Source organism: Hyperolius riggenbachi, chromosome 1 (assembly GCF_040937935.1).
Source record: "Hyperolius riggenbachi isolate aHypRig1 chromosome 1, aHypRig1.pri, whole genome shotgun sequence".
Classification (NCBI taxonomy): Eukaryota; Metazoa; Chordata; class Amphibia; order Anura; family Hyperoliidae; genus Hyperolius; species Hyperolius riggenbachi.
Window position 1 is genome coordinate 163,595,227 of NC_090646.1, and position 26,834 is coordinate 163,622,060.

General features: G+C 43.3%; 1 protein-coding gene across 4 annotated transcripts in view; it reads left to right on the forward strand.

Annotated features, from left to right (window-relative positions):
* The window catches only part of NEK1 (NIMA related kinase 1), a 208,340-nt gene that overhangs the window by 39,150 nt on the left and 142,356 nt on the right, over window positions 1–26,834 (forward strand). For all 4 annotated transcript variants that reach the window (XM_068278807.1, XM_068278809.1, XM_068278808.1 and 1 more), the window contains 8 exons: window positions 2,137–2,234; window positions 4,559–4,642; window positions 4,732–4,799; window positions 4,888–4,974; window positions 11,544–11,598; window positions 13,893–14,093; window positions 16,408–16,477; window positions 17,038–17,198. In XM_068278807.1, coding sequence (XP_068134908.1) covers window positions 2,137–2,234; window positions 4,559–4,642; window positions 4,732–4,799; window positions 4,888–4,974; window positions 11,544–11,598; window positions 13,893–14,093; window positions 16,408–16,477; window positions 17,038–17,198 — 824 coding nt within the window. The remainder of the gene's footprint in view (window positions 1–2,136; window positions 2,235–4,558; window positions 4,643–4,731; window positions 4,800–4,887; window positions 4,975–11,543; window positions 11,599–13,892; window positions 14,094–16,407; window positions 16,478–17,037; window positions 17,199–26,834) is intronic.

The following is a 26,834-nucleotide window of genomic DNA, read 5'->3' on the forward strand; positions in this document are numbered from 1 at the left end:
AGGCGACCGGAGCTATACCTGGATGTGTAACTATGATATGCTTTGATGCAAGAGTTTTTAATGTACGTGGATTTTAAAAGGGGCCATGGGCGCTTTATTAAACTGATTTACACTATGCAAAGTTGCTTTCCCTATACTTTTTAGAAGCTGTCTCATGGGACTTGATACGCTATATACCAAAGCAGTGATCTGGTGAGCGGGGTAAAACGGGGGGGAGTGTGTATTCCTCCTGTTCTATTGGTGTTAGCATTGATCACTTCAGCTACCTTTTTGAGCATAAGGGTGTTGTGATAAGGCGTTACTTGCTATGAGGGCTCCCCTCTCTGTCTCTGCTTATCTTTAAGGTCTGTGGAGGTTACAAGCGGACTCTGCTGGCGCTGCTATCTTGACTGGAACTGTTCTCACAGAGTTGTGATTGCCTAATCTGCCCTGATGGGATTCCCGAGACAGGCACAAACTGGGCAAGGCAATTTGGGTGTACAATGCACCGCCATAGGCGGTAATGTGAATTACGGCTATAGCGGCACTCAGACAGTCATTTGGGAGCCCAAATTATTATAAGAACAGCGTAATTACGTATTTCCCCCGAGTCCATGGCAGCCCAAAGGGGGAATAGTAATGAATGTCGCCAGGACTTCTGCAGGAGCCGGGTGAGCCATTTTTCGTCTTTGCGATGTTGACTTCCGCCTTACGGCTCTTTGCGGAGTATGCGTGTAAACACTTTTGCATGGCTGGGACTCGGGACTAAGTACTATAGCCAGTGATTTATTATTTCTGTTATTTTTGACTAAAATAGCATTTTTTACAATATTACTTTATATATATATTTTTTAGTCAGTGTTTGCTCATAGTAAAAGCTTTCCTCACTTTGATTCACAATCATACATTTATCACGTGGTGACATCTTTACTGTTGCTGCAAGATGTGTGATAGAAATCAAGTAGAAATTACACCTTGGGATATATTCACTAAACTACTTTAAGCAGAATATCATGCATTCAATTTAGAGCTTAATGTATTGTATTCAATGTATTGCATTACGCTCTACTTATCACATGGTAAGACTTTAGGCGCGTTATTCTACTTACTACAGTTTAGTGAATATACCCCCTGTTCTCCCAGAGTGCACTGGGAGGAGAAGGCTGCATAACTAAATTGCCTAGGCAAAACAGCAATATGTATTGATACAGTAAGTGTTTCTGATGCTGAGACCATGATAATTAACGTAAAACAGGGTTTGCTGAATAATGTACTACATTCTATTATATGTCGTTACGGTGCCTCTTTAAAGAGGAACTCCAGCCTAAACAAAAATACTGTCATTAAGTTACATTAGTTATGTTAATTAAAATAGATAGGTAATATAATCTCTTATCCACCCTGTTTTAAAAGAACAGGCAAATGTTTGATTTCATGATGGCTGCCATCTTTTTGGTTGAAAGGAGATGACAGGGAGCATGAGACACAGTTCCAACTGTCCTGTGTCCTGAGCACCTCTCCCAGTTGCTAGGCAACGTGAATAACAACATAAGAAATCCCATCATGCTCTGCGCAGCATCAGGGAAAAAAAGCCCTGGAGCTTAGATAAAAATGCAGCTAAAAATGATGCTTTGGTAAAACAAAGTTGTGATGCTGTGAAACTGTTAAAGAAACACCAAGCCATTTCAGTTCTGCTGAGCAGATTTTTAGTCCGGAGGTTCACTTTAATGTCATAGTTATCACTTTAGGTGTTGCTTTAGGGTGTTAGAGCATGGAAAATAACAAAAAAATTACAGGTCGGTTGATGGATAATTATTCCTAAATGTAATAATAATCAGATTGTAAGAAAAAAGGATATATATACTAGTGACAGCAGCAACAAAAAACAAATTGTCTCTAAAAAATAAAAATACAAAATCTGACTCCAGTATCTTTCAGCAGGCTGTTTCACCCCTCCGTCTTTAAGAGAAATCTACATCTGTCCGCATCTAGTCATACTTCATTTAGTGTTTGCTTTACGTGATTTATTTGTTATTGTTGTTCCCTAATGGAATTTTCCAGCTTTATTAATGACAATGTATTCTTACACGTCTGTGCGATTTTTCACCTCTCCTCAAAGAAAGACTACTTTTTGTACTATTTGTTTCCCTGTTGTAGAGAGCGGATGCTTGTATATTGTGATGGATTACTGTGAAGGAGGGGATCTTTATCAGCGAATCAATGCACAGAAAGGAGTTTTGTTTTCAGAAGATCAGGTACAAAATAATAATTTGATAATATACTTATATTTTAACTTCATTATCATTTTAAAAGAACCTTTCCCTTTATTCTGTCTGTCACTAATCTTTCTTTCTGTGTTTTGACCAGAGTAGTCTGACCAAGTAATTAATCTCTTCTCCTTAAAGGGGCACTAGGGAGAAAATGATGCTGTTCAAATACCTCTATTATCAATTGTGTAATGGGGACAGCATACATTTCTCTATAGAGCTTGTGTGAAATAAAAATTGAGCAGGGCCACATAGAGGGTCGTACTTAATACCAGAAGGAGCTATATTGCAGGGGTGCCTGTCCTATAAAGGACGCTCTTCTCCTGTTAAGCTAGTTGTCTTTAGATTTTTGGGGTCGCCACAGGGCAGAAAGCGGCACAGAGAGGACAGTGGAATACTTTCCTGAAAGTTCCCCCAAGCGGAAACACGAGATTTACAAGTGCACCTAGTAAGCGGTCATCCATGAGCGTGTTCTTTCAATGTGAATATGTAGCTTGCATTTCACAAAGTTTAGACTGCTCTGCGCCACTCGGAGAAATGTCTTGTAGGCTCTGGAGGTAAGTGGACTAAGTATGTCAACAGTGTTACTTTAATAGTGTAGCGTCAGGGACATCACCACTATCCTTTCATTGTGCTACACTGTACTCGCTGCTTCACAATCCCCCCCCCCCCCCCCCCCCCCAATTAATACTCAAAAGAGCCTTGTTGGTTAGAACAACTACTGCTGCTGAGGTAGAAAGTCCATAAATAATACTACCTTACTTCCATATAGGAAGATGGTGACCCACTACTACAGAGTCTTTTTAAGGTTAGAAATTAGTTAAACTAACCTTCAGATGATTTAAAAAAAACTAAATGGAGAATTGAGCAGTCACGCTTGTGGTGGTAGCTGATGTCTGTACACCAAGGAACTCTGTGTATACTGCACAGAAGAAGGCTTGGCGCTATTACTTTCGTAATCAAGCCCCAGACATTCATCAGCCAGTACCGGTTCTAGTATTGGACGATTAAATGAGTGACAGTCTGGCTTAGTTATTGATAAGGCGGGGTTCTGATTTGAGCTGGTTAGGCCAAGGTTTTGTCTAGGTTCCCCCTTATAAGGCACCTGAAAATCCGCTTTCAAGATGGTCACAGAATCTGGAAGACCCCTATAATGTTTTAAAATATTAATTTCTCTGGTTATGTCATGTTAGCTTTGCGTTAACACAACATTCTCGAAAAGCCCCCACTTTTTGGAGAAATACAGAGTTGAATTTTATGCAAGCTGGCACCAAAAGGTGTTATTGTCATTAAATATGATTAGTACCAGGTAATGGGCCTCATACACTAAAGGCTGGTCATTTTTTTTTTTTACAGGTCCTAAAGCTAGGGCAGCACCGCCTCCATTACTCTATTTACCCGATTTTCTGAGCGTTACCTCCGCCGGGCTGCAGCTCTCTTAAGCTGCTCCAGACATATGTGGCGCTGATGGTGTAACAGGCAGAGTCCCCCTGGCGTTAGGACCGGTAAAATTACCAGCCTTTCATGTATTAGACACAATTGGCTTGATTCATTAAAGGTCGTTATGTCTATTGCGCACACACAGCTCGAATTAATATTAGTGTACACACGCTACGCAAGGTCATTGCAGTGCATTTTGTGCACTCTTAAAGAGGAACTCCAGTGAAAATAATGTAATAAAAAAAGTGCTTCATTTTTACAATAATTATGTATAAATGATTTAGTCAGTGTTTGCTCATTGTAAAATCTTTCCTCTCCCCGATTTTACATTCTGACATTTATTACATGGTGACATTTTTACTGTGGGCAGGTTATGTAGCTGCTGCTAGCTGTTTCGGCTGTTAGAGACAGCTGTAAACAGCTAATTCCTGTCTGTGAACCTTGTTACATTGTAACAAACTGCCAAAAGTACCGCGGTCCTAGAGCTTCTTGTGGGAGGGGTTTCAGCACAAAATCAGTCATACAGCGCCCCCTGATGGTCTATTTGTGAAAAGCAATATATTTCTCATGTAAAAGGGGGTATCGGCTACTGATTGGGATAAAGTTAAATTCTTGGTTGGAGTTTCTCTTTAACTGCTGCACAGTGTACTTGTAGCGTTACCGCTGTAGTCCACTAGTGCGGCTGCTACAGGCCGCACTAGTGGACTACAGCAGTCGGGCTACAAGCACATGGCGTAGCAGTTAGGAGCATCGTCCTTAAGTTAAGAGCGCACACTACGCTCACAGGACCTTGTGTGAATGAATCAAGCCCATTTATCATACAGTCTCTCAGGCGATATGCTATTGATTTTCTATTCTGTTCTTTAACCTAGATCTTGGACTGGTTCGTTCAACTCTGCTTGGCTCTGAAGCATGTTCATGACAGGAAGATTCTCCACAGAGACATTAAATCCCAGGTAACACAGGGGACATGGAAACAGGATTCATTGCATTCATCATAAGTGCAGCATTAATGTTTCTAACATTTCCTTTACCTTTATTATAGAATATATTTTTGACAAAAAGTGGAACCATACAGCTAGGTGATTTTGGAATAGCCCGAGTATTAAACAGGTACCGTATGTGTTTATAACTGCTTAATACACCTGTAAGAATTGTTTGCAGTTCTGAACTTTATACATTGTTATATTTTCTAATACAGCACTGTAGAACTGGCTCGAACATGTATAGGAACTCCTTATTACCTGTCTCCGGAGATATGTGAAAACCGGCCCTATAACAACAAGAGGTGTGTATGACATAGCACTCTGTTAGTGCAAGTACTTGTTAGAGATAGTACTGTTGTCTGTGGTGCGTATACGCTACTGTTAGAGGTACAGAAAGTGCAGTGTTAAAGTTGTTGGTTGGATAGACCCTGGTTCGGCTTTTCTCTTGAGTTTTCTCATAGGCGAAGCTTTCACAGAATCACTTTATAATATCTTTTCTTTTTCCCCGATAAGCAAGCAAGTTCCTTCCCTTGGCTACTTTTTGACATTTTTTCACTTGCTAGGTGTTGAAAAAGTGTTTTGTTTTTGTTTTTTTAGATAATATCAAAAAACTTCTGTTTTTAAAACTCAGGTCATAAGTTGAAGCACACCTGAACTGTGCTTAACCACTTCGCATCCAGACCTTTTTTTTCCCACTTATGGACCAGAGCAGTTTTGACAGTTTACCTATGTCCTTATTTAATCAGAAATAACTTTATCCCTACTTATAACACAGAAATGAAATATATATTGTTTTTTTCAAGACAAACTAGGCTTTCATTCAATGCCATTTTTTCCCTTGAACAATTTTGCTTTCTATGAATTTTAATGGGAAAACAAGGAAAAAGATAGAAAAAACATTATTTCTCAGTTTTACCAATTCCAGTTTAAAAATAAAAAGTTCTTCTGTAGATAGAAAACACAAATTTTGTTTGGCTATTCTTACTGCTTATGACAAAACTTAGATTATGTTCCTGTCACAATTTATGGTGAAGATATTTGATTCTGAAATAATGCTACAGTGTGTATTTTTCACTATGAACTGAGAACATACAAGTATTTTTAATGGTAAAAAGCAATCCCATTAGCTTAGAAAACATATATTCCCATTCACCAATTAGTGCTGCATCAGATAGTGCCAGGAATGTGCACAGGAGCAAGCCCAATCCTGCACAGCACTGCTTCTGCTACAAGACGTATATCTACTGACTTGTGGCTTAGATGAAGTCACACAGGACATAGATATACTGCAGTGGTGGATAAAGTGGTTAAAACTGTAGACATTTTTACTTACCAGGGGTTTCTTCCAGCCCCCTGTAGTCTGTGAGGTCCCGCAGCGTCCTCTGGGTCCACTTCGTTCTCAGGCTGCTGGATCTGTAAGATTTGCGACTGGAATGCCAATCGTGCTGATTGCGCATACACACTCATGCATGTACCCTTCTTTGTTGCACTCTTGTCGTCGGGAGCACTTTGCACATGTGCTGTTCATTCTTTAGAAGATCACACATGTGCAGAACCCTCCCAGGGACATGAGCTCAATCAGAAGTGTACATGGGCGGGACCGCGCATGTGCGGTTGGCACGACTGGGGTTCCAGTCGCACCTCTTGATGTAAATTGACCACTCCCCACAGCACCTGCTTTCACATTTAAATCCTGGGCCCTTCAAAAGGATGAGCTTAGCTTCCCTTCCTTACATCTTACGGAGTCAGTGGGAGAACGGAGGGGACCCAGAGGATGCAGAGGGACCTTGTGGACTACGGGGGGCTTAAAGAAGCCCCATGTAAGTAAAAGTCTACAGTTTTAAGCACAGTTCAGGTGTGCTTTGATTCATTTGGACATCCCCTTTGCTAAATTATAACCAAGTGCCCAGTTTCATCGCCACCAGTGATCCCCCGCAGCTAGAGCCAACTGGTGCCTGACTATGCTATAGCGGCTATTACTGATCACCTGAGCCGAGTCCCAGTGCCACAATGCCACTGAATGGTGCTTGGCTGTACTATGGCGGCTATTACTGATCCCCTGAGCCGAGTCCCAGTGCCACAATGCCACTGAATGGTGCTTGGCTGTACTATGGCGGCTATTACTGATCCCCTGAGTAGGGCTGCACGATTTTAGGTAAAAATTGAAATTGCGATTTTTCTCTAAAAAATTGTGATTTCGATTTTTCCACGATTTTTTTTTCAAAGAGGATGTTACCCACATGGAGTACTTAGAATGTACCCTTTTACAATAAAGGCGTAGATGCTGAAAGAATGTTGGATAGCAGTTCTCTAAACTACACATCTATGCAGCAAAGCACACTGTCCTTATCAGGATATATGTTACCTCGCAGACAGGGCGCAATCTCTTTTCAAGCTGGATTTTCATGTCCTTCTGACATGTGACACGGAGGCCGGTCATTGGGATGGATCAGTGCAGAGGGGCTCTTGCTGGAGCTGTTGATGGATTCCCAGCATCCGCCTTCCGTTGCGCCGAGGAGATCCAGTGATTGGGCAGAAGCAGTGCATATTTATGATCGTTAATGAGCCGGGCAGCGAGGGGGGCGGATCCACTCGAGTGAGCGTCACATCGCTTCACCAATTGCTGGATAGCGATGGAATGACTGCAGCGGTAGGCGGAGCTATACAAAGCGTACAGCTCTGGCTACCGCTGCAGTCATTCCATTGCTATCCAGCAATTGGAGAAGCGCTGTGCCGCTCACTCGAGTGGGTCCGCCCCCCGCTGCCCGGCTTATTAACCATAATAAATATTCACTGCTTCTGCCCAATCGGCGCAGTGGTAGGCGGGCCAAGCGTACAGAAAGCAGGCAGCTGTCTGAAAACTGAGGAGAGTGACGATCACCAGATCGTCTCCACACAAACCGCGGTTTCGGTTTAAAACCGAAAAACCATGCAGCCCTACCCCTGAGCCGAGTCCCAGTGCCACACTGCCACTGAATGGTGCTTGGCTGTGCTATAGCCGCTATTAGTGGTCCCCTGAGCCGAGTCCCAGTGCCGCACTGCCACTGAATGGTGCTTGGCTGTGCTATAGCCGCTATTAGTGGTCCCCTGAGCCGAGTCCCAGTGCCACACTGCCACTGAATGGTGCTTGGCTGTGCTATAGCCGCTATTAGTGGTCCCCTGAGCCGAGTCCCAGTGCCACACTGCCACTGAATGGTGCTTGGCTGTGCTATAGCCGCTATTAGTGGTCCCCTGAGCCAATTCCCAGTGCCGCTCTGCCACTGAATGCTGCTTGGCTGTGCTATAGCCGCTATTAGTGGTCCCCTGAGCCGAGTCCCAGTGCCGCTCTGCCACTGAATGCTGCTTGGCTGTACTATAGCGGCTATTACTGATCCCCTGAGCCGAGTCCCAGTGCCGCACTGCCACTGAATGGTGCTTGGCTGTGCTATAGCCGCTATTAGTGGTCCCCTGAGCCGAGTCCCAGTGCCGCACTGCCACTGAATGGTGCTTGGCTGTACTATAGCGGCTATTACTGATCCCCTGAGCCGAGTCCCAGTGCCACACTGCTACTGAATGGTGCTTGGCTGTGCTATAGCCGCTATTAGTGGTCCCCTGAGCCGAGTCCCAGTGCCGCTCTGCCACTGAATGCTGCTTGGCTGTACTATAGCGGCTATTACTGATCCCCTGAGCCGAGTCCCAGTGCCACACTGCTACTGAATGGTGCTTGGCTGTGCTATAGCCGCTATTAGTGGTCCCCTGAGCCGAGTCCCAGTGCCGCTCTGCCACTTGGCTGTACTATAGCGGCTATTACTGATCCCCCTGAGCCGAGTCCCAGTGCCGCACTGCCACTGAATGCTGCTTGGCTGTACTATAGCGGCTATTACTGATCCCCTGAGCCGAGTCCCAGTGCCACACTGCCACTGAATGCTGCTTGGCTGTGCTATAGTGGCTATTACTGATCCCCTGAGCCAAGTCCCAGTGCCGCACTGCTACTGAATGCTGCTTGGCTGTACTATAGCGGCTATTACTGATCCCCTGAGCCAAGTCCCAGTGCCGCACTGCTACTGAATGCTGCTTGGTTGTGCTATAGCGGCTATTACTGATCCCCCTGAGCCGAGTCCCAGTGCCACAATGCCACTGAATGCTGCTTGGCTGTGCTATAGCGGCTATTACTGATCCCCCTGAGCCGAGTCCCAGTGCCACACTGCCACTGAATGGTGCTTGGCTGTACCATAGCGGCTATTACTGATCCCCTGAGCCGAGTCCCAGTGCCGCACTGCCACTGAATGGTGCTTGGCTGTACCATAGCGGCTATTACTGATCCCCTGAGCCGAGTCCCAGTGCTGCACTGCCACTGAATGGTGCTTGGCTGTACCATAGCGGCTATTACTGATCCCCCTGAGCCGAGTCCCAGTGCCACACTGCCACTGAATGCTGCTTGGCTGTGCTATAGCGGCTATTACTGATCCCCTGAGCCGAGTCCCAGTGCCACACTGCCACTGAATGCTGCTTGGCTGTACTATAGCGGCTATTACTGATCCCCTGAGCCGAGTCCCAGTGCCACACTGCCACTGAATGGTGCTTGGCTGTACCATAGCGGCTATTACTGATCCCCCTGAGCCGAGTCCCAGTGCCACACTGCCACTGAATGGTGCTTGGCTGTGCTATAGCCAAGCGCCTATTACCGATCCCTCACAGCCTGCCGGAGTTTGGCTATGCTGTAAGCAAAATCAGACTCTAGTACCCAAATTATTCACTGGGCACCATCATAGTCACAAATTGCATTGCAGCCAACGGTGGCACCCAAATGATCAGGCACCCTCGCGCTTATTTTACCTGTTCAGGTTTAAAGCGTCATATCTACTTGATCTGCTTCTTTGATGGGGATCATGCTGGCCTGAAAATCCGCTTTAACCAAAGCAGTTTTAGGCCTGGAGCACACTGGCAGTGCTTTTCTAAGCGCTTGTGATTTGTGAAGCTCTTGCTAGTGTGAAGCTATGGGGGATTTTTAAAAAATCACATCCGTCAAGTGGGATCACACACACAGCATTACATTAGCAAGAGTTTTTCAAATCACAGGGTTCCATTCCTTACACACAGTCTAGTGTGGAGGGAGAGGAAGCTGCAAACAGATCTAGCAAGCAGCTGAACAACAACGAACCACCCCCACCCCCACCCCATCTCTGCTGAGGGCTGTGATTTAGTGCACTGGGACTTGTCATAGTGCACCTCACTATGTCATGGCTAATTGATTTAGTCTTACTAGCAAATGGAAGAAACTGCAACCAAATTCACCTCCCCACTCCTCACTGCTACAAAATGCACCACAAATTATCAACCCACAATGCTAGGTAACCATACCAACTATTTTAGGACACATATGTCTATATGTTCCATATAAAGCTATAAAAGGAAACCTGCTGCCATACCTTTAAAAAAAAAAAAAAACAAGGGAAACTTAAGTTTTATTTACCATAAACTCTGAATTGAGTGTTGTACATTTACTATATTAATAGCATTATATTTATCAGAGCTGAAAAAAAAATTAAGATAAAACTCCCAAACTATTAGTAAAGGTAAACAGCCTTGATAGTTTAAATATGAGTCACAAGGGAGATTGGCTGAGTTTTTCTTACTAGTTTTCTGAATGGCCGATGAAAAAGCAGATGATCTGGATGCAGCGGCTAGTTAGCTAGTTCTTGTATCAGAGTTCACCTCTGAGTACCTTTACAATTCTGCTTTGTGCAAGACAGAATGTAAGTGGCTGATAAACTGGAGAGAAGCCACCTATAGCTACTGAAAATGCAATCAACAGAACGTTCGTAGTTGACAACAATATATCATCATATACACTGCTGATATTTTATGTCAATGTATGAAATCCTGGGAGTTGGAGTGGCCTGACAAAGCTATCCTTGCTAGGCAGTTCTTTCTGCCTGTTGGAGTTGTCACCTCTCTGTGTCTTTTAGTTGGTCTTAAAGGACAACTGTAACTGTGTATGGATATAGAGGCTGCCATATTTTTTTCCTTTAAAACAATACCAGTTGCCTGTCATCCCTGCTGATCTATTTGGGTGCAGTGGTTGTGTGAATGGCGCAAGAAATAAGCATGCAGCTAATCTTGTCAGATCTGACAATAATGTTAGAAGCATCTGATCTGCTGCATGCTTGTTCAGGGTCTATGGCTAAATTTATTACAGGCAAAGGATCAACAGGATAGCTAGGCAACTAGTTATTACTTAAAAGGAAGTAAATATGGCAGCCTCCATATCCCTCTCGCTTCAGTTGTCCTTTAAGTGGATACAAAATGCTGGCAGAACGGAATGAGGACTTGGTGAATAGCAAATCGCCACTCTAAATCTCAGTAAAACAGCAATGTTAGTGTGCAGATTTTACTATAAACATGGCAGTTGTATTTACTGTAGTTCTAGTGACAGACTGCAGGATATAATTTGCTCCAAAGGTGAAGTTATCTTTAAAGTCAGTTTATACAGTGGTTTGCTCTCTCAAATCAATCCTTGTCCCTCCTCCTGCTTTGTCTTGTTTCTGCAATGGGTCCAAGCTTATATCATTACATGGTTGATAAATGTTTTGGGCTGATGAAGGGTCTTTAATTACACCTTCACTTGGCCAACTCAACCAAAGAAGATTATGGATTACAGCCAGGGGAGCTTTACTTTCGTTGCAGAAAACAGCAGACCAGGATCCTGTGGGCAATTCTCAAATACATTTTACTACAACTAATCATAAATTGTAATTCTTAAATCAGGATACTTGGCTAACTATATATATTTGGATTGCAGTACCTGTAAAAGTATTAGCTGTAATTGTTTTAATAATCTGCATTTGATAGTATTTACCTCTTCAGCCTGTATTTGTGATTTCTCACGCAGTGACATTTGGGCCTTGGGATGTGTTCTGTATGAAATGTGCACGCTGAAACATGCTGTAAGTAGATATTATGATTCAATGCTATAGAATTAATATTGAATTTTTCAGATTATAACTTCACAAGTCTGTGTTGTTTTGAGTTCACAAAATGGTACTTAGCGTAAACCTGAAGTCTTGCACAGGACAGAAGGCAAACCGAGAAATGCCCCCTGTATGTATTTAGAGAATTTAGCCTGCCTAATTCCCTCTAATCTGTGACAAAGCACAAGTTGTGATTTGAGCCCTCAGCTGTGTTAGCTGACTGCCACAGCAGAGAGGTACACCGGATGTTAACAATATGTTTGCTTCCATGAAAGCAGGAAGTAGAAACACTGCAGATTTATTGCAGGATTTGTATCAGCTGTAACAAAGATTTTTTTTTAATGGTTATTATGTTGTTGCATATCGTATAGAGCAGAGAGGAAGTTCTAAGTTCAGGTCCACTTCAAAGTGAACCACAAGAAGCACCCTCATGTATTTTACCATATCTATCAGAGGGAACATTAGAGAAAACACCTACCCTGCTCTCTGTTTCATTCTTAACTGCTCAGTCTGCTTGTTAGCAGCCCTGATAAAATCCCCAACTGAGCATTCAGTCTGGCTTTGCTCAGGAATCATTATAGCTGAGTCTGTCTTCTCTGATGTATTTTCAAGCCCAAGCCTGGCCCCTTCTGGCTCTGCTATAATGACTAATAAGCAGGCTGAGCAGTGAAGAATGAAACAGAGAGCAGGGTAGGTGTTTTCTCTAATGTTCCCTCTGATAGAAATGGTTAAATACATGATGGTGCTCCGTCTCTGGTTCACTTTAAGAGGGTCTTATGGCATAACATTGTAAAATGTAAAATTCATATTTTTCACTGTAATTTTTTTTTTTTTTTTTACTTCATGTGTAGCGTTCAGTTACAAATGTATATTATAATCTGATATCTCTGAACCATGATAAGTCCACGATTGATTTAAAAGTATTCCCTTGAAAGGATCTTTACAAAGATGCCAGTCAGGGTGCCTATTCCTGTGCAAATTATTCTGGCACGTGGACTGTGCCGCTGCCATAAATGGAGTGCTTTTAAAAGTAAAAGAAATCCTCATGAGGAGATGGACTTGTCCAAAACCTGTCGGTAACAGATTCAAAACTGATTGATAATAATGCCTACTGTAAGTAACAGTTACATAGAAAGTAAAATAAAGTTACAGTGCATATACTATGGAACTAATACACATCTTATATGGAGGTGTAAATATGAATATATAGGATTTAATGCTGAGCATACACGGAGTTTCTCTACCTTATCAATCGAGCCGCTGATGGCTCGATTGATAATATCCGACAGGTCCGATGACCTGCCGGATAGATTCCCCACTCGATCCTGAGCGGGAATTGATCCACGCGGACAAGCGGGGATGCGCTGGCATAGAGCCAGCGGCTCGATCCGGCGCATAATTGTATCAGTGTATGCCTAGCATTACATTTTACAGTTTTTCACCCTAGAGGATTTGTCCTCATGTCCTTTCCATACAAGAAGTTTAATGTAATGTCAACAAGGACACAGATGGTGATTGAGATTTTCCTAGAGTGGTGGGAAGGTGGAACCTCTGTCAGGTTCTTATTGCTGTCAACCTCTCCTTTACAAGACACCTTGGCCCATATGCAATTAACTTTTTCTCCTTAGTTTTCTCCTAGGTGATAATTTCAAAATTATCTATAAAATGCCCTTTAAACCACCATCAAGCAAGAAAATACTCAAATATTTTTTATAGCTCATTCTCACCTACTTTGTGGTGCTTTTTCAGTTGCAAAGTGTTGAAAATGTATTTTAAATAGGAAATGAAAAATTATCTCCTAGGAGAAAACTTGGGAGAAAACGTGAATTGCATATGGGCCATAGACACAATGACATGACCTGACCTACAGTTGTCTCCCATGGGATGCATGCCACAGGAACCTTCTGGAGAAGTCCTAACCTCTTCTGTCTCTACAGTACTGAAATAAAAGTTTTGGCTGGAGTTGGAGTATTTAGCCAACTTCGGACACAGTCAATATTTATTTTTACGTGTTTTTTTCATTCTGCATCCTATGCTGCTTTCTTAAGTGTTTGAAGAGTGTGAGCCTGAATAGGAAAAGGATATTTTTGTATAATGTGTTATTAGAAAAGGGGGAATTGTTTGCCAACTTAAATGCTTCCATTTACCGCATAATTGTCCTGTATTGCAGCCCATGTATTTTCCATTAAGTGTTTCAAGTATTGCATTATTTAAGAGCTCCTGTCAGCTGGTCATTTGTGGCTTTTTCACATAAATATATTTGATTTCAGTTTGAAGCTGGGAATATGAAGAATCTGGTGCTGAAGATTATTCGGGGATCGTATCCTCCAGTGTCCATGCATTATTCTTATGACCTCCGCAATCTACTTTCTTTGCTTTTTAAAAGGAATCCCAGGGATCGTCCATCTGTCAGCTCCATATTGGAGAAGTCTTTTATATTAAAACGCATCGAAAAGTTTCTACCACCACAGGTACGGCTTAAAGGGACTCCGAGCACCTATCATGGGTATTCCTAGAGACTCCGACCAGTAATGCAAAGTACTTAAAGACGCATACCATTCTGTGGCTTGTGCTCTCCTCTTTCATTTGATGCCTTAATTCCGTTCTACACCAAAATCGTTTTCATTCGATTTCAATTTAAAAATCACGGCTGTCATCTTGGCTATGTTATAACTTCCAGGTTACCCCTGTCTTCTCTGTTAGAGAAGTGCAACACTGAATGATGCAGGAAGAGGAAGTGACACGCATGGCCATTGCAAGAGGCCCCTCCAGAGGGGTCATAGCACGACTTTGTTGGAATTCATCTGGCTTAAAGGCATACCCATGAGAGGTGCTCAGAGTCCCTTTAATTTTTTATTTTTGTTGGAAAATATTTTTATTCTACATCGGGAAATCTTTTAACCATCCCAAAGGCATCAGCTAAAACACATTGACATTTCAAAGTTGCATAAGCCTTTCATAACTACAAGGAAAGGATAACAAATGTTATCTTTAAATGTTTGGAATATGGATGAGAACATCAGAAAATGTATAAACTCTGAAATTAATCTACCTTTGCAGTTGGCAATTTTCTCCCAGAAAATGAATCGAGGCCTTTAAGGTGGCCACACACTACACAATAAAAGGATCTGATTTTATGGCAATTCGATAAATATGATTGTATCTCTTGAAAAAAAAATGAAAGCTTTTTTTCATTTGACTATCCTAGAGAATGGATCCAGGCCTTTATGTAGAATGAAAGCTGGCTTCTATAGATAATGGATCCAGGCCTGTATGTAGATAGAAAGCAGGCTTCTTCTAGATAGTGGATCCAAGCCTGTATGTAGATAGACGGCTTCTCCTAAAGAATGAATCCAGGCCTGTATGTAGATAGAAAGCAGGCTTCTCCTAGATAATGGATTCAGGCCTGTATGTAGCTATAGCTATCAGCATTTCCCTCCTTTAAAACACATTAGACAGCATATAAACCTATAGATCATTTTAGGCCGTGTTCCTCTTTAAATGTGTTATTTTGCTTTCCCCCTAGTGCCCCTAATCCCTGGTGTCAGTGGTGGCACCTGAAAATAAAAAAATAAATAAAAAATAAAGTACTCACCTTGCAGGTGACTCCTCTTCTGTCCTCCAACGCTGCTCCCCAATCCTCATTGCAGCAACTCCAGCTGCAAATCTCCCACACTGATGGGCAGGGCTACAGGGAAATGGTGGGCAGAGCCCAGCACGGGAGGACCTGCGGGCTGTAATTTGCCCACCCCTGAGCTAGGTATTTGAGTACCAGGAAAAGTGACACAGGGGTTGCAATGATAGATGAAGTTGGTTGGATAGCTGGGGTCTAGGAGATGCGATTAGGAATATGGAAACTTGGCATTCAAAATTCCTTGTTTGCATATACCTCTGATGGGCATTGACCATGCAGAAAATAAGCCAATTTCCAAACCGCTTGGGCCCTGTCTGAGGAGTGTTGAATATGTAGTCCCATGAAGATCATAGGGCTCTCTTAGGTTAGAAACTGGAGAGCTGCCAGTCTAACTACTGTGATATTTTATCCTTGTCTGGATGTATAGTTAATTCATGGATGGGGTGACCACACAAAGGATTTTTGTTTTGCACAGGGGATCACCATCGTGCTCTCTAGTATTACCATGTCTGTGGCCAAAGTGACGTGTAATGGGCGTGGTGGTTGATGCCAGTCTCATATGAGGCTGTCAGCCTCATAACAGATATAATTACTATTAAAGAGCAGTAGTCGGTATAGTTAGGAGCATACATATGAAATCACCGCCAGACATAGGGCCGCCGGCCTGTATGCAGAACCCGGCGAGGTGGACGGAAACCGCGTGGAGGCTGACACCGGACAGGTAATGTATAAATGCACTACCCTACATACATTCATATATTGCGGCAGCAGCAGCGGCGGTTTCGTACCGCCGCGCACCCGACCAACCGACTTCGGCCCGCCATTTTCCAACATGCACGATCGATCATGCGGCCAATTTCTGTCCCGAAATTGCTCGCTTTGTCGGTCGGGCATGCACTTGGCAGCACCAATTTTCATCCAGTTCGATAATAATCGAATTGGATGGTCGATTGGTTGGTTGGTCGGCTAATGTATGGCCGCCTTTAATCGCCTCACGTGCATTTACAGTGGTTACCTAATCGGTGACCCTGGTTTGTGAGTATTATTGTTTACTTACTTGACATTACCCTTCATTATACATACTACACTATATTGGGCTCTCGGTGTCCCTTTTCTCAATGTAATAATATTGTTCTTTTTGATTTCATTAGCTTATTGCCGAAGAATTTGGCATGGGAGGATTTCTGAATCAGCCTAAGCCTGCAGGCCATATCGCAGCTGGTAAGTAACTGTTAAATGCTTTCTAGTATTATTATTATTGTTATTATTATTATTATTAATATTATTATTAATAAATTAAAGGAAATCAGTTGTGGAAAAAAAACAATAATAAAAGTTAATCCTGTAAAGTGTGTAGAAAAATTTAAGAAATAGTGCCATATAAAATACTTAACAAAAGCTCCCAGGTTTTCTTTTGAATTCAAATTTCTTGTGGTTTTAAATAGCTGAAAGAGCTGCCATGTTCAATAAGTGAACACCCCTCCCCCTGCACTTCTCACTGCCCTTTGCTAGTATCAGGGTGTGACGTTCAGCATGGGTGACTTCTCTGAACTGTTTGAAGCTCAGTGTCTTGTCCTTACCCTCTCCTCCACCCTCCCTGCTGCTGAATGCTTTTGTTTGATCTCAGCTACACTGCCTGGAATTTCTACGGCACTTTTTTCAATAATGAGCCACATTGTTGGCATGCATTTTAATGTGCTACTGAGCTGCCCTGGGAGTTAAAATTTCTGCTTGGTTCATTTAATGCCTGACATATCTGCATTTGTGTCACCTGAATCTAGCCAAGAGACCAGCTCCAGCACAAGCCATACCCTCTGCCTCCCCTCCTGCTCAGAAGATCACTAAACCTGCTGCTAAGTACGGAGTGCCTTTAACCAACAAGAGGTCTGCAGATTCTGCAAGGAAGTGCTATGACAGGAAGCCTCAGGTCAGAAATAGACAGGTAAGAATATCGCAGCCTCAGGACTCGGATATACCTCTCAAGCACTTGTGTTAGAATGACACTTGGACAGTAGATAAAGGAAAAGAAATGACAATATATAATGAAAAGTATAAATAACATAAGCATGTTCAGTAAGATGTAGGATTTTCTTAACAATAATAAAAATAACAGTTAACCTCCCTAGCGGTATGGACAGAAATGTCCGTTCAAAAAAACATGCTGTGAACAGTATAATTTCAAACAAGAGGTCAGCGCTCACAGTTTAACCCCCAACCCTCTATCACCTGTTCGCCTCCTCTTAAGAGTAAAAAATGTGTGTCACAAGAGGTAGCGCTCACGGTATGCGATCAACCCACCCTGATAAATTAGGGACTCAACAGAATACCCTTACATGCAAACCAGAATTAAGAACATTACAACCATAAAAATTACAATCCTCTCAAATGCAAAAAGACCAATTAAGTCCTCTTAGGTCTCAGTAGATATCATTAATGTCCAATATATTCCTTGATATGCTAAAAAACTGGACCATATGAATATGATCCTATGCAGTTGAAAGTCCAAGTTTTCAGGACCTAAAATCTACTAAGCTTATATTAGACATTAAACCAGGCTAGAATCAACATATAGGTCTAGTGAACGACAGTCTTCACATATAAATCCCTCAGGACCATATGGGTGTGCTCCTATGCGATTGAAAGTCCAAGTTTCCAGGACCTAAAATCTACTCAGCTTAAATTAAACATTAAAACAGGCTAGAATCAACATATGAATCGAGTGAAAAACAGTCTTCGCATAAATTCCCTCAGGAGCAGCAGTCATTGGCTTCCAGCAGTATCAAAACAGGTCACCTCCACCAGCACCCTTTGTGTGCCACTCACCCCTGTCCTAGACCAACCAATGGTCTATATGAGCCTTGGGACCGTTCCCGGGTCGTCCCCCACCACTCCAGCAACACAGTGTCCACCAATAGATGATAGATGATAATCTTCATATGATGAGTACCTCAGTAAGAAAAAGCTCCCATAGCATAATACTGTTAAAAACTATTTATTTATAAAAAGCAATTGCACTCACATGGTCTTCAGTTAAAATCAGCGTTTGAGTAATTTATAACACGGGCTCTCCCCCGTATGGTGGCCAGGCTGGCAGGCTTCTATCAGTGTTCCCCCTCCGTTTCCGCCGCGCGCACGGAAAAACGCTGGGATGGATACCACATGTGCCTCCTCGCCTCTGCTCACACTCAGGCTAGTTCCCACTTCCACATCAGGTTCCGCCCGATCGATTTCGTCACTCAGTGACTCATCAGGGGCATGGAGCCTGATGCCTATCGTGGGATTATATAGGCCAAAACCGGCCCCACTATACACACCCCCCTCCTCACATGCAAACTATCCATACTTCATTATTTCCCTTTCTGCTTCCTCACATGCAAACTATCCAAACTCCATTGCTTCCCTTTCTACTGCCATCTAGAGGCTTCAAGTGGCATAAGCTCCCAAAAAAACTCCATACATAGCCGCATTATCCAGCCTGCAAGTCTGCCGCCATCTAGGGGTTACATTTAACATTGCATCCCACAAACATTCAACATTGAGGAAAAAAAATTATTGCTCATCTATTGACCTTTTTTTTACACATAACCCATTTCCTTCCTCTGCAAGGTTACCAATTGTATGCATATTAACAATACCCATGTGCGTCCATTCATCCCCGCTCCACCTCCCCATAAATCTCCCTAACTTAATTTTCAATCCTCACCTCCCTAAACTAGGTCCCTCAGATCAATTCGACCCATTAGTTTTACCCACTTCCAGATTTAATTTTGTGGAGCAGGAGTAAATGGACACACATTTACAGATAGGTTATAGTTTCCATGCCCTATACACCCCCCACCATCAGAAATTCCCTCCATGGCTTTTGTATATATGTAAATCCCACATTCCTTACCCAAATACATGGGAGTCCATGTTGGCCATACCAGCCTGGTGCTAGTCCAGGTTTCTGTCGGGATGCATGCACACACATCACACCCCTACTCCCCTAGAAAACATACCAGGTCTATGTCTATATTAAGACCGTCCGGTCTCAAGGTGCCCATCCTATGTATCCATCGGGTCTCCTCCTGTGAGACTCTCTTTACTTTATTACATCCCCTCCAGTTGGGAATAATTTTTTGGAGCCCACAAAAAGATAAATCATTGGGATTACAATCATGGTGGCTCCCAAAATGGGCTGAGACACCATGATTGGGGTATCCCTTTTTGATATTACGCACGTGCTCCCCCATCCTCTCCTTGAGAGTACGGGTAGTCCTACCTACATACTGCCATCCACATTTACACCAGGCAAGGTATATGACAAACCTATCATTGCAGGTGATAAACTCCTGAATTTTGAACCTCCTTCCATTACTGAATGATACCACACTGTTTGTTTTGACACCATTGGCCTCCCTACAAGCTACACATCCTCTACATGGGAAAAAACCTGCTGTCTGCCACCCCTGCATTCGCGGGACCTTTTTAGGTTCCACACAACTGGGTGCCAGAATCTGTTTCAGGTTCTGGGCTTTCCTATAAATGAACTTTGGTTGGGTTGGAATTAGGCTCCTAAGTGTCAAATCCGTTTCCAGGATCCCCCAATGTTGTTTAATTATATTTTGGAGTTGTTTATATTGAGTGTTATATCCCGTGATAAAGGCCAGTTCAAACTCACCCGTGCCATTTTTCACTGGCTTCTCCTCCAGGAGCGTCTGTCTATTCAGAGTCCCTACTCTCGCAATCTCCTCATCCAACTGTTTTTCCCCATAGCCTTTCTCCACAAATCTATTTTTGAGGGTTTCCGCTTGCCTGTAATATTCCCCTATGCTTGAGCAATTCCGCTTCATCCTGGGGATACCAAGGGGGCAGTTTCTCAGGATGAAGCGGAATTGCTCAAGCATAGGGGAATATTACAGGCAAGCGGAAACCCTCAAAAATAGATTTGTGGAGAAAGGCTATGGGGAAAAACAGTTGGATGAGGAGATTGCGAGAGTAGGGACTCTGAATAGACAGACGCTCCTGGAGGAGAAGCCAGTGAAAAATGGCACGGGTGAGTTTGAACTGGCCTTTATCACGGGATATAACACTCAATATAAACAACTCCAAAATATAATTAAACAACATTGGGGGATCCTGGAAACGGATTTGACACCTAGGAGCCTAATTCCAACCCAACCAAAGTTCATTTATAGGAAAGCCCAGAACCTGAAACAGATTCTGGCACCCAGTTGTGTGGAACCTAAAAAGGTCCCGCGAATGCAGGGGTGGCAGACAGCAGGTTTTTTCCCATGTAGAGGATGTGTAGCTTGTAGGGAGGCCAATGGTGTCAAAACAAACAGTGTGGTATCATTCAGTAATGGAAGGAGGTTCAAAATTCAGGAGTTTATCACCTGCAATGATAGGTTTGTCATATACCTTGCCTGGTGTAAATGTGGATGGCAGTATGTAGGTAGGACTACCCGTACTCTCAAGGAGAGGATGGGGGAGCACGTGCGTAATATCAAAAAGGGATACCCCAATCATGGTGTCTCAGCCCATTTTGGGAGCCACCATGATTGTAATCCCAATGATTTATCTTTTTGTGGGCTCCAAAAAATTATTCCCAACTGGAGGGGATGTAATAAAGTAAAGAGAGTCTCACAGGAGGAGACCCGATGGATACATAGGATGGGCACCTTGAGACCGGACGGTCTTAATATAGACATAGACCTGGTATGTTTTCTAGGGGAGTAGGGGTGTGATGTGTGTGCATGCATCCCGACAGAAACCTGGACTAGCACCAGGCTGGTATGGCCAACATGGACTCCCATGTATTTGGGTAAGGAATGTGGGATTTACATATATACAAAAGCCATGGAGGGAATTTCTGATGGTGGGGGGTGTATAGGGCATGGAAACTATAACCTATCTGTAAATGTGTGTCCATTTACTCCTGCTCCACAAAATTAAATCTGGAAGTGGGTAAAACTAATGGGTCGAATTGATCTGAGGGACCTAGTTTAGGGAGGTGAGGATTGAAAATTAAGTTAGGGAGATTTATGGGGAGGTGGAGCGGGGATGAATGGACGCACATGGGTATTGTTAATATGCATACAATTGGTAACCTTGCAGAGGAAGGAAATGGGTTATGTGTAAAAAAAAGGTCAATAGATGAGCAATAATTTTTTTTCCTCAATGTTGAATGTTTGTGGGATGCAATGTTAAATGTAACCCCTAGATGGCGGCAGACTTGCAGGCTGGATAATGCGGCTATGTATGGAGTTTTTTTGGGAGCTTATGCCACTTGAAGCCTCTAGATGGCAGTAGAAAGGGAAGCAATGGAGTTTGGATAGTTTGCATGTGAGGAAGCAGAAAGGGAAATAATGAAGTATGGATAGTTTGCATGTGAGGAGGGGGGTGTGTATAGTGGGGCCGGTTTTGGCCTATATAATCCCACGATAGGCATCAGGCTCCATGCCCCTGATGAGTCACTGAGTGACGAAATCGATCGGGCGGAACCTGATGTGGAAGTGGGAACTAGCCTGAGTGTGAGCAGAGGCGAGGAGGCACATGTGGTATCCATCCCAGCGTTTTTCCGTGCGCGCGGCGGAAACGGAGGGGGAACACTGATAGAAGCCTGCCAGCCTGGCCACCATACGGGGGAGAGCCCGTGTTATAAATTACTCAAACGCTGATTTTAACTGAAGACCATGTGAGTGCAATTGCTTTTTATAAATAAATAGTATTTAACAGTATTATGCTATGGGAGCTTTTTCTTACTGAGGTACTCATCATATGAAGATTATCATCTATCATCTATTGGTGGACACTGTGTTGCTGGAGTGGTGGGGGACGACCCGGGAACGGTCCCAAGGCTCATATAGACCATTGGTTGGTCTAGGACAGGGGTGAGTGGCACACAAAGGGTGCTGGTGGAGGTGACCTGTTTTGATACTGCTGGAAGCCAATGACTGCTGCTCCTGAGGGAATTTATGCGAAGACTGTTTTTCACTCGATTCATATGTTGATTCTAGCCTGTTTTAATGTTTAATTTAAGCTGAGTAGATTTTAGGTCCTGGAAACTTGGACTTTCAATCGCATAGGAGCACACCCATATGGTCCTGAGGGATTTATATGTGAAGACTGTCGTTCACTAGACCTATATGTTGATTCTAGCCTGGTTTAATGTCTAATATAAGCTTAGTAGATTTTAGGTCCTGAAAACTTGGACTTTCAACTGCATAGGATCATATTCATATGGTCCAGTTTTTTAGCATATCAAGGAATATATTGGACATTAATGATATCTACTGAGACCTAAGAGGACTTAATTGGTCTTTTTGCATTTGAGAGGATTGTAATTTTTATGGTTGTAATGTTCTTAATTCTGGTTTGCATGTAAGGGTATTCTGTTGAGTCCCTAATTTATCAGGGTGGGTTGATCGCATACCGTGAGCGCTACCTCTTGTGACACACAATGTGAACAGTATAAACATGCATACACATCAATACTCTCCTGCACTGTATACTAGACCCTTGCTTGACACATTTTGGCAAGTTACAGGGAAAAAAAAGTTTTAAAAATAAATTTTATCACTGTTTGCACAGAAATCCTGGGGAAATTGAACGCTGGGAAGGTTAATATTACCACATCCTTGTTTTTTTTTTTTGTTTGTTCGTTTTTTAAGCTGGACCTGATGCATTAACTAGCAGTAATATTGCCGTGCGTAGACAGCAGTAATATTACTAGTACTATTGCAGGAGTGTACTGCAAGTTATGCCATTAGCCTGACCCGCAATGCTCATGGTACCGTGGTTCATGCTAATAGCGTTACTCGCAATTTCACTTCTTTGGTAGTTTTAGATGCACATTTTGCAGCACTCATACAGTCATCAAACCCTCAGGGGAAGACATTGGACCAAAAATTGTATCTCAGTGGACTCCTTTTATTGTTTTATATTGTTCCCATAATTATTTTTTCTTGGACTGTACTACTGCTTTGGGGGGGGGGGGCGGAGCACACATAATACAACAACTAACACTTCTGCGGTAGTACTGGAAATCTAAAGGTGGCCACTAACGGTCCAATTTCTAGCGAAAAATTGTTCGAGCGATCAGAAATTGTGATCGGATTGGTTGAAACTAATCTCAGTTGATGGGCACAATCAGTTATGAACGATTATAAAAAAAATAGTCGTCCGATGGGATTTTTGTCAAACCAAGATTTGGATATTCTTAATTGGTTGTGATAGATAGGAAGCAAAGATTGGTTCGTTGATGGTGTAGTGAACGATTTTTCTTCCGATCAGAATTCTTGATCGCCCGAACGATTTTTCGCTAGAAATTGGACCGTTAGTGGCCACCTTAACCGTGTGCTTACTCCACATGGCAGTATTACCACTAGTTAGTGCATCAAATCCAATGGTGTTTATTCACTAAATCACACTTGTTTTGCATATTCAGCAGAGGTGCATTTGTGGGTAACCACAGTTACACACTTAAAGGTGAATTATCGCAAATACCTTTTGTTTTAAGAAGGCAAACCACACTAAGCATTGCATTTAGTAAGTGCTTTTAGTTTCGCTCTCTTTTAGACCCCTATATTTTCCTATTCGTTTTGGGTCACCCCAAGCTGCTTAGGTACTCCATTCACTAAATCGCAGTAATACTGCAGAGACAATGCACGGCAGTATTACCCTTATTTCTGTCTGCAAGTTACGCTATTAGCACAACCCACGATACTCATGTAGTGCCACTGTTTCTATGATAACTCATGTTACTAAGGAGCATTACCGTTAGCAAGGTACATTACCATAGCAACGGCCGCACTACTAAAGTACCATGCGTCACACTGATAGCGTAATTTTGATGCTTGTGGCTGGATATAAGGGTAATACTGCCATGTGCTGTCTGTGCACGGCAGTATTCCCGCAATTTAGTGAATCAACCCCATTAAGTCTTCAGTTTGATTACATTATGTCCTTGCATTTATTGCATTAATTTTTTTTTCTTAACCTCCTTAGCGGTAACCCCGTGCTGGACACTGGGTAAGCCGCGCAGGAGGATTTCTCAGGCCCCGCTGGGCCGATCTGCATAATTTTTTTTTATACACGCAGCTAGCACTTTGCTAGCTGCGTGTTACTTACGATCGGCGCCGCTCCGCACCGATTCGCCACTACCCGCCGCATTAGAGGGTGCTCCCCCCGAGACCCGTGCGCCGCCTGGCCAATCAGTGGCAGGCAGCGCTGAGGGGTGGATCTGGACTCCCTGGCGACGGGGGAAGCCCTCATGGAAATCCCGTTCGGAACGGGATTTCCGGATAGGCATACGCGCCGGCGGCGATCGGCGCGTACAGGGGGACGCCGCAGGGAGGGGGAAAGCATGTAGCAAGCGCTAGGCTAGCTACATGCTAAAAAAAAAAAAAGGTTAAAAAAAACCCTCCCGCGGTTTACATACCGGTAAATGTTTTCCTAAATCTATCTGGGTACTCAGTTGAAGGGTCTGTTCTTGTATGTGTATTAGAGTTCCTTGATTAGGTATAGTGATAGTCTCGGCGTATACCGGCTGCTCTTCAGCCTAAATGGTGAGAATGAAGTAGTCCGGAAGAAGCCTTTTGCTGCAGAAAGCACTTCTTACAGAATAACTCAAGTCGTGAGGTTGTGTTTTTAAATTTGTGACTGGCAATGTGCTTTAAGAACCATCTGCTATTATAAAGTAAGACTTCAGCCCTCACCTAGTTGATATTGGAGCATAGTGCTGATTGCTGAAAGGTTAGCATCATGTATGTCTGATTGAAGCAAATACGGTGAGACGTATTATTGCTGTGGGGTTCCAGTGGGTCTCCTCCTCCTTGCACTAGAGCAAGGTGGTGATCTGACATTGGGGGAGGGGCCAGCTTGCACACTGCAGCTCAGCCCCATTGCGCTCACGCCAGCATATTGGTACAATGCGGCACATTGTAGTACCTAAAAGGGTGTGTGGGGCCAACGACGATTAAAGTGACGGACTTAGTCTGACAATTTGCTCTAAAGTGGCTGACACTTTATCTGGCAACAGCGCCCCCTAGCAGCAGCCATTTTTCCTTGGTCAGACTATTGGGCCTACACTGGAAAAGGTCATTGTTGAGCATTGTCTGAGATAGGATTGGAAAGGATTATTCCATTCCAGGTTACTGGATCACTTATTGTATCTCCACTAGAAATACTTGAAGACCTCTAGAGATGCCAATCAGGGATTTTGCGTTCATGATAATTAAAATTAACTTATTTTTTCAAGCACATCCACCACGTTTAGCTAGAAATCTCTGTCTTTATTTAGCTTGTAAGTGGCTTCACTAGATACCAGTCTCTGTGTTAAACACATAGCACCAATGCAAAGCATTCTTGATCCCTGTATACCGTATATGTATTAGTACGCTACCCGGTCAGTTGGGCCGAGTGATGCCTCTCTGCCGCAGAATCAGCAGACGACCTTGCATACTTTCCCCCTCCAATTTGTAGCAACTCAAGGGGAAAAGTAGAACCCGAATTACCCTTAAGTGAGGCACGGACTAAAGCATTGCAGCTAAAGCCGCGTCCTCATGTGGCGCTATGCACCTCCATGCATGCGTATATACCATATAATTGTCACCACAGACCAAACCAGTGGACTTGAAACCATATGAGTTTTTTATATCATCTTCATGTCCAGGGCCAGCTCTAGCTTCAGTGGGGCCCTGGGGCAAAAATAACTTGTGGGCCCCCTAGCAATGAACCCTCCCTCCACCCCCCACTCCTTGAGCCTCTGAGCCGACTCCCAGGACCCATCTCACCACCCTCTCAGCCACACAAAATCATTAGGTGTCCGTCATATGTCCCCAAAAGCATTGTTGGGGACCCCATTATTACCTTACTCCTTTCCCTTACAAAACTTTCAAATCTAAAGTGTACACACATTTGGGGTCTTACCTAACCCAGGCAGGACACTGGAGGAAGCACCATGCATTCTGGATTTCTCCCCACTGTGCCTCTCTTCCTCGTTCCCTACAGGCATGCAAGGGGTCACCATTACTGGAAGGGAGGGGGGACACAGTTTGGGGGCCCTGGGGCAATTGCCCCCTTTGCCTCTATGGAAGCGCTGGCCCTGTTCATGCCTCCTTGTAGCATAAGTAAACGAAATCCGTACAGTATCTCCACAAACCAATATTTATTCAGGACGTATCCAAATCAGATGAAAGCACTCAGACTAACATGTTTCGAACCTGCACGGTTCTTAATCATAGCCATTTATGACTTTTATCGCCTAGCTTATTCAAATCCCCTTCTGGATCTTCGACATGGCTTACCTTTAAGGGGTCATACAGATGTGGAGTGGCTTCTTGCCACTACTGTTCTATGCATTCGATAACCCAGACCATTGTTTCCTTCTCTAATGGACATGTTTTCCCCCATAAAACATTTTATCAACTGTAATAGTAAAAATGTTATCTATTTAATTACTTGCAACATTTGTTCAGTTCAATACGTGGGGTGTACCACCCGACCCTTAAAGGCCCGCATTACTGAACACTATTTGGGGGCCGGGTGGCTCACAAACAGTATTTCGAATGTGGCAAAACATTTTCGTGCAGAACAT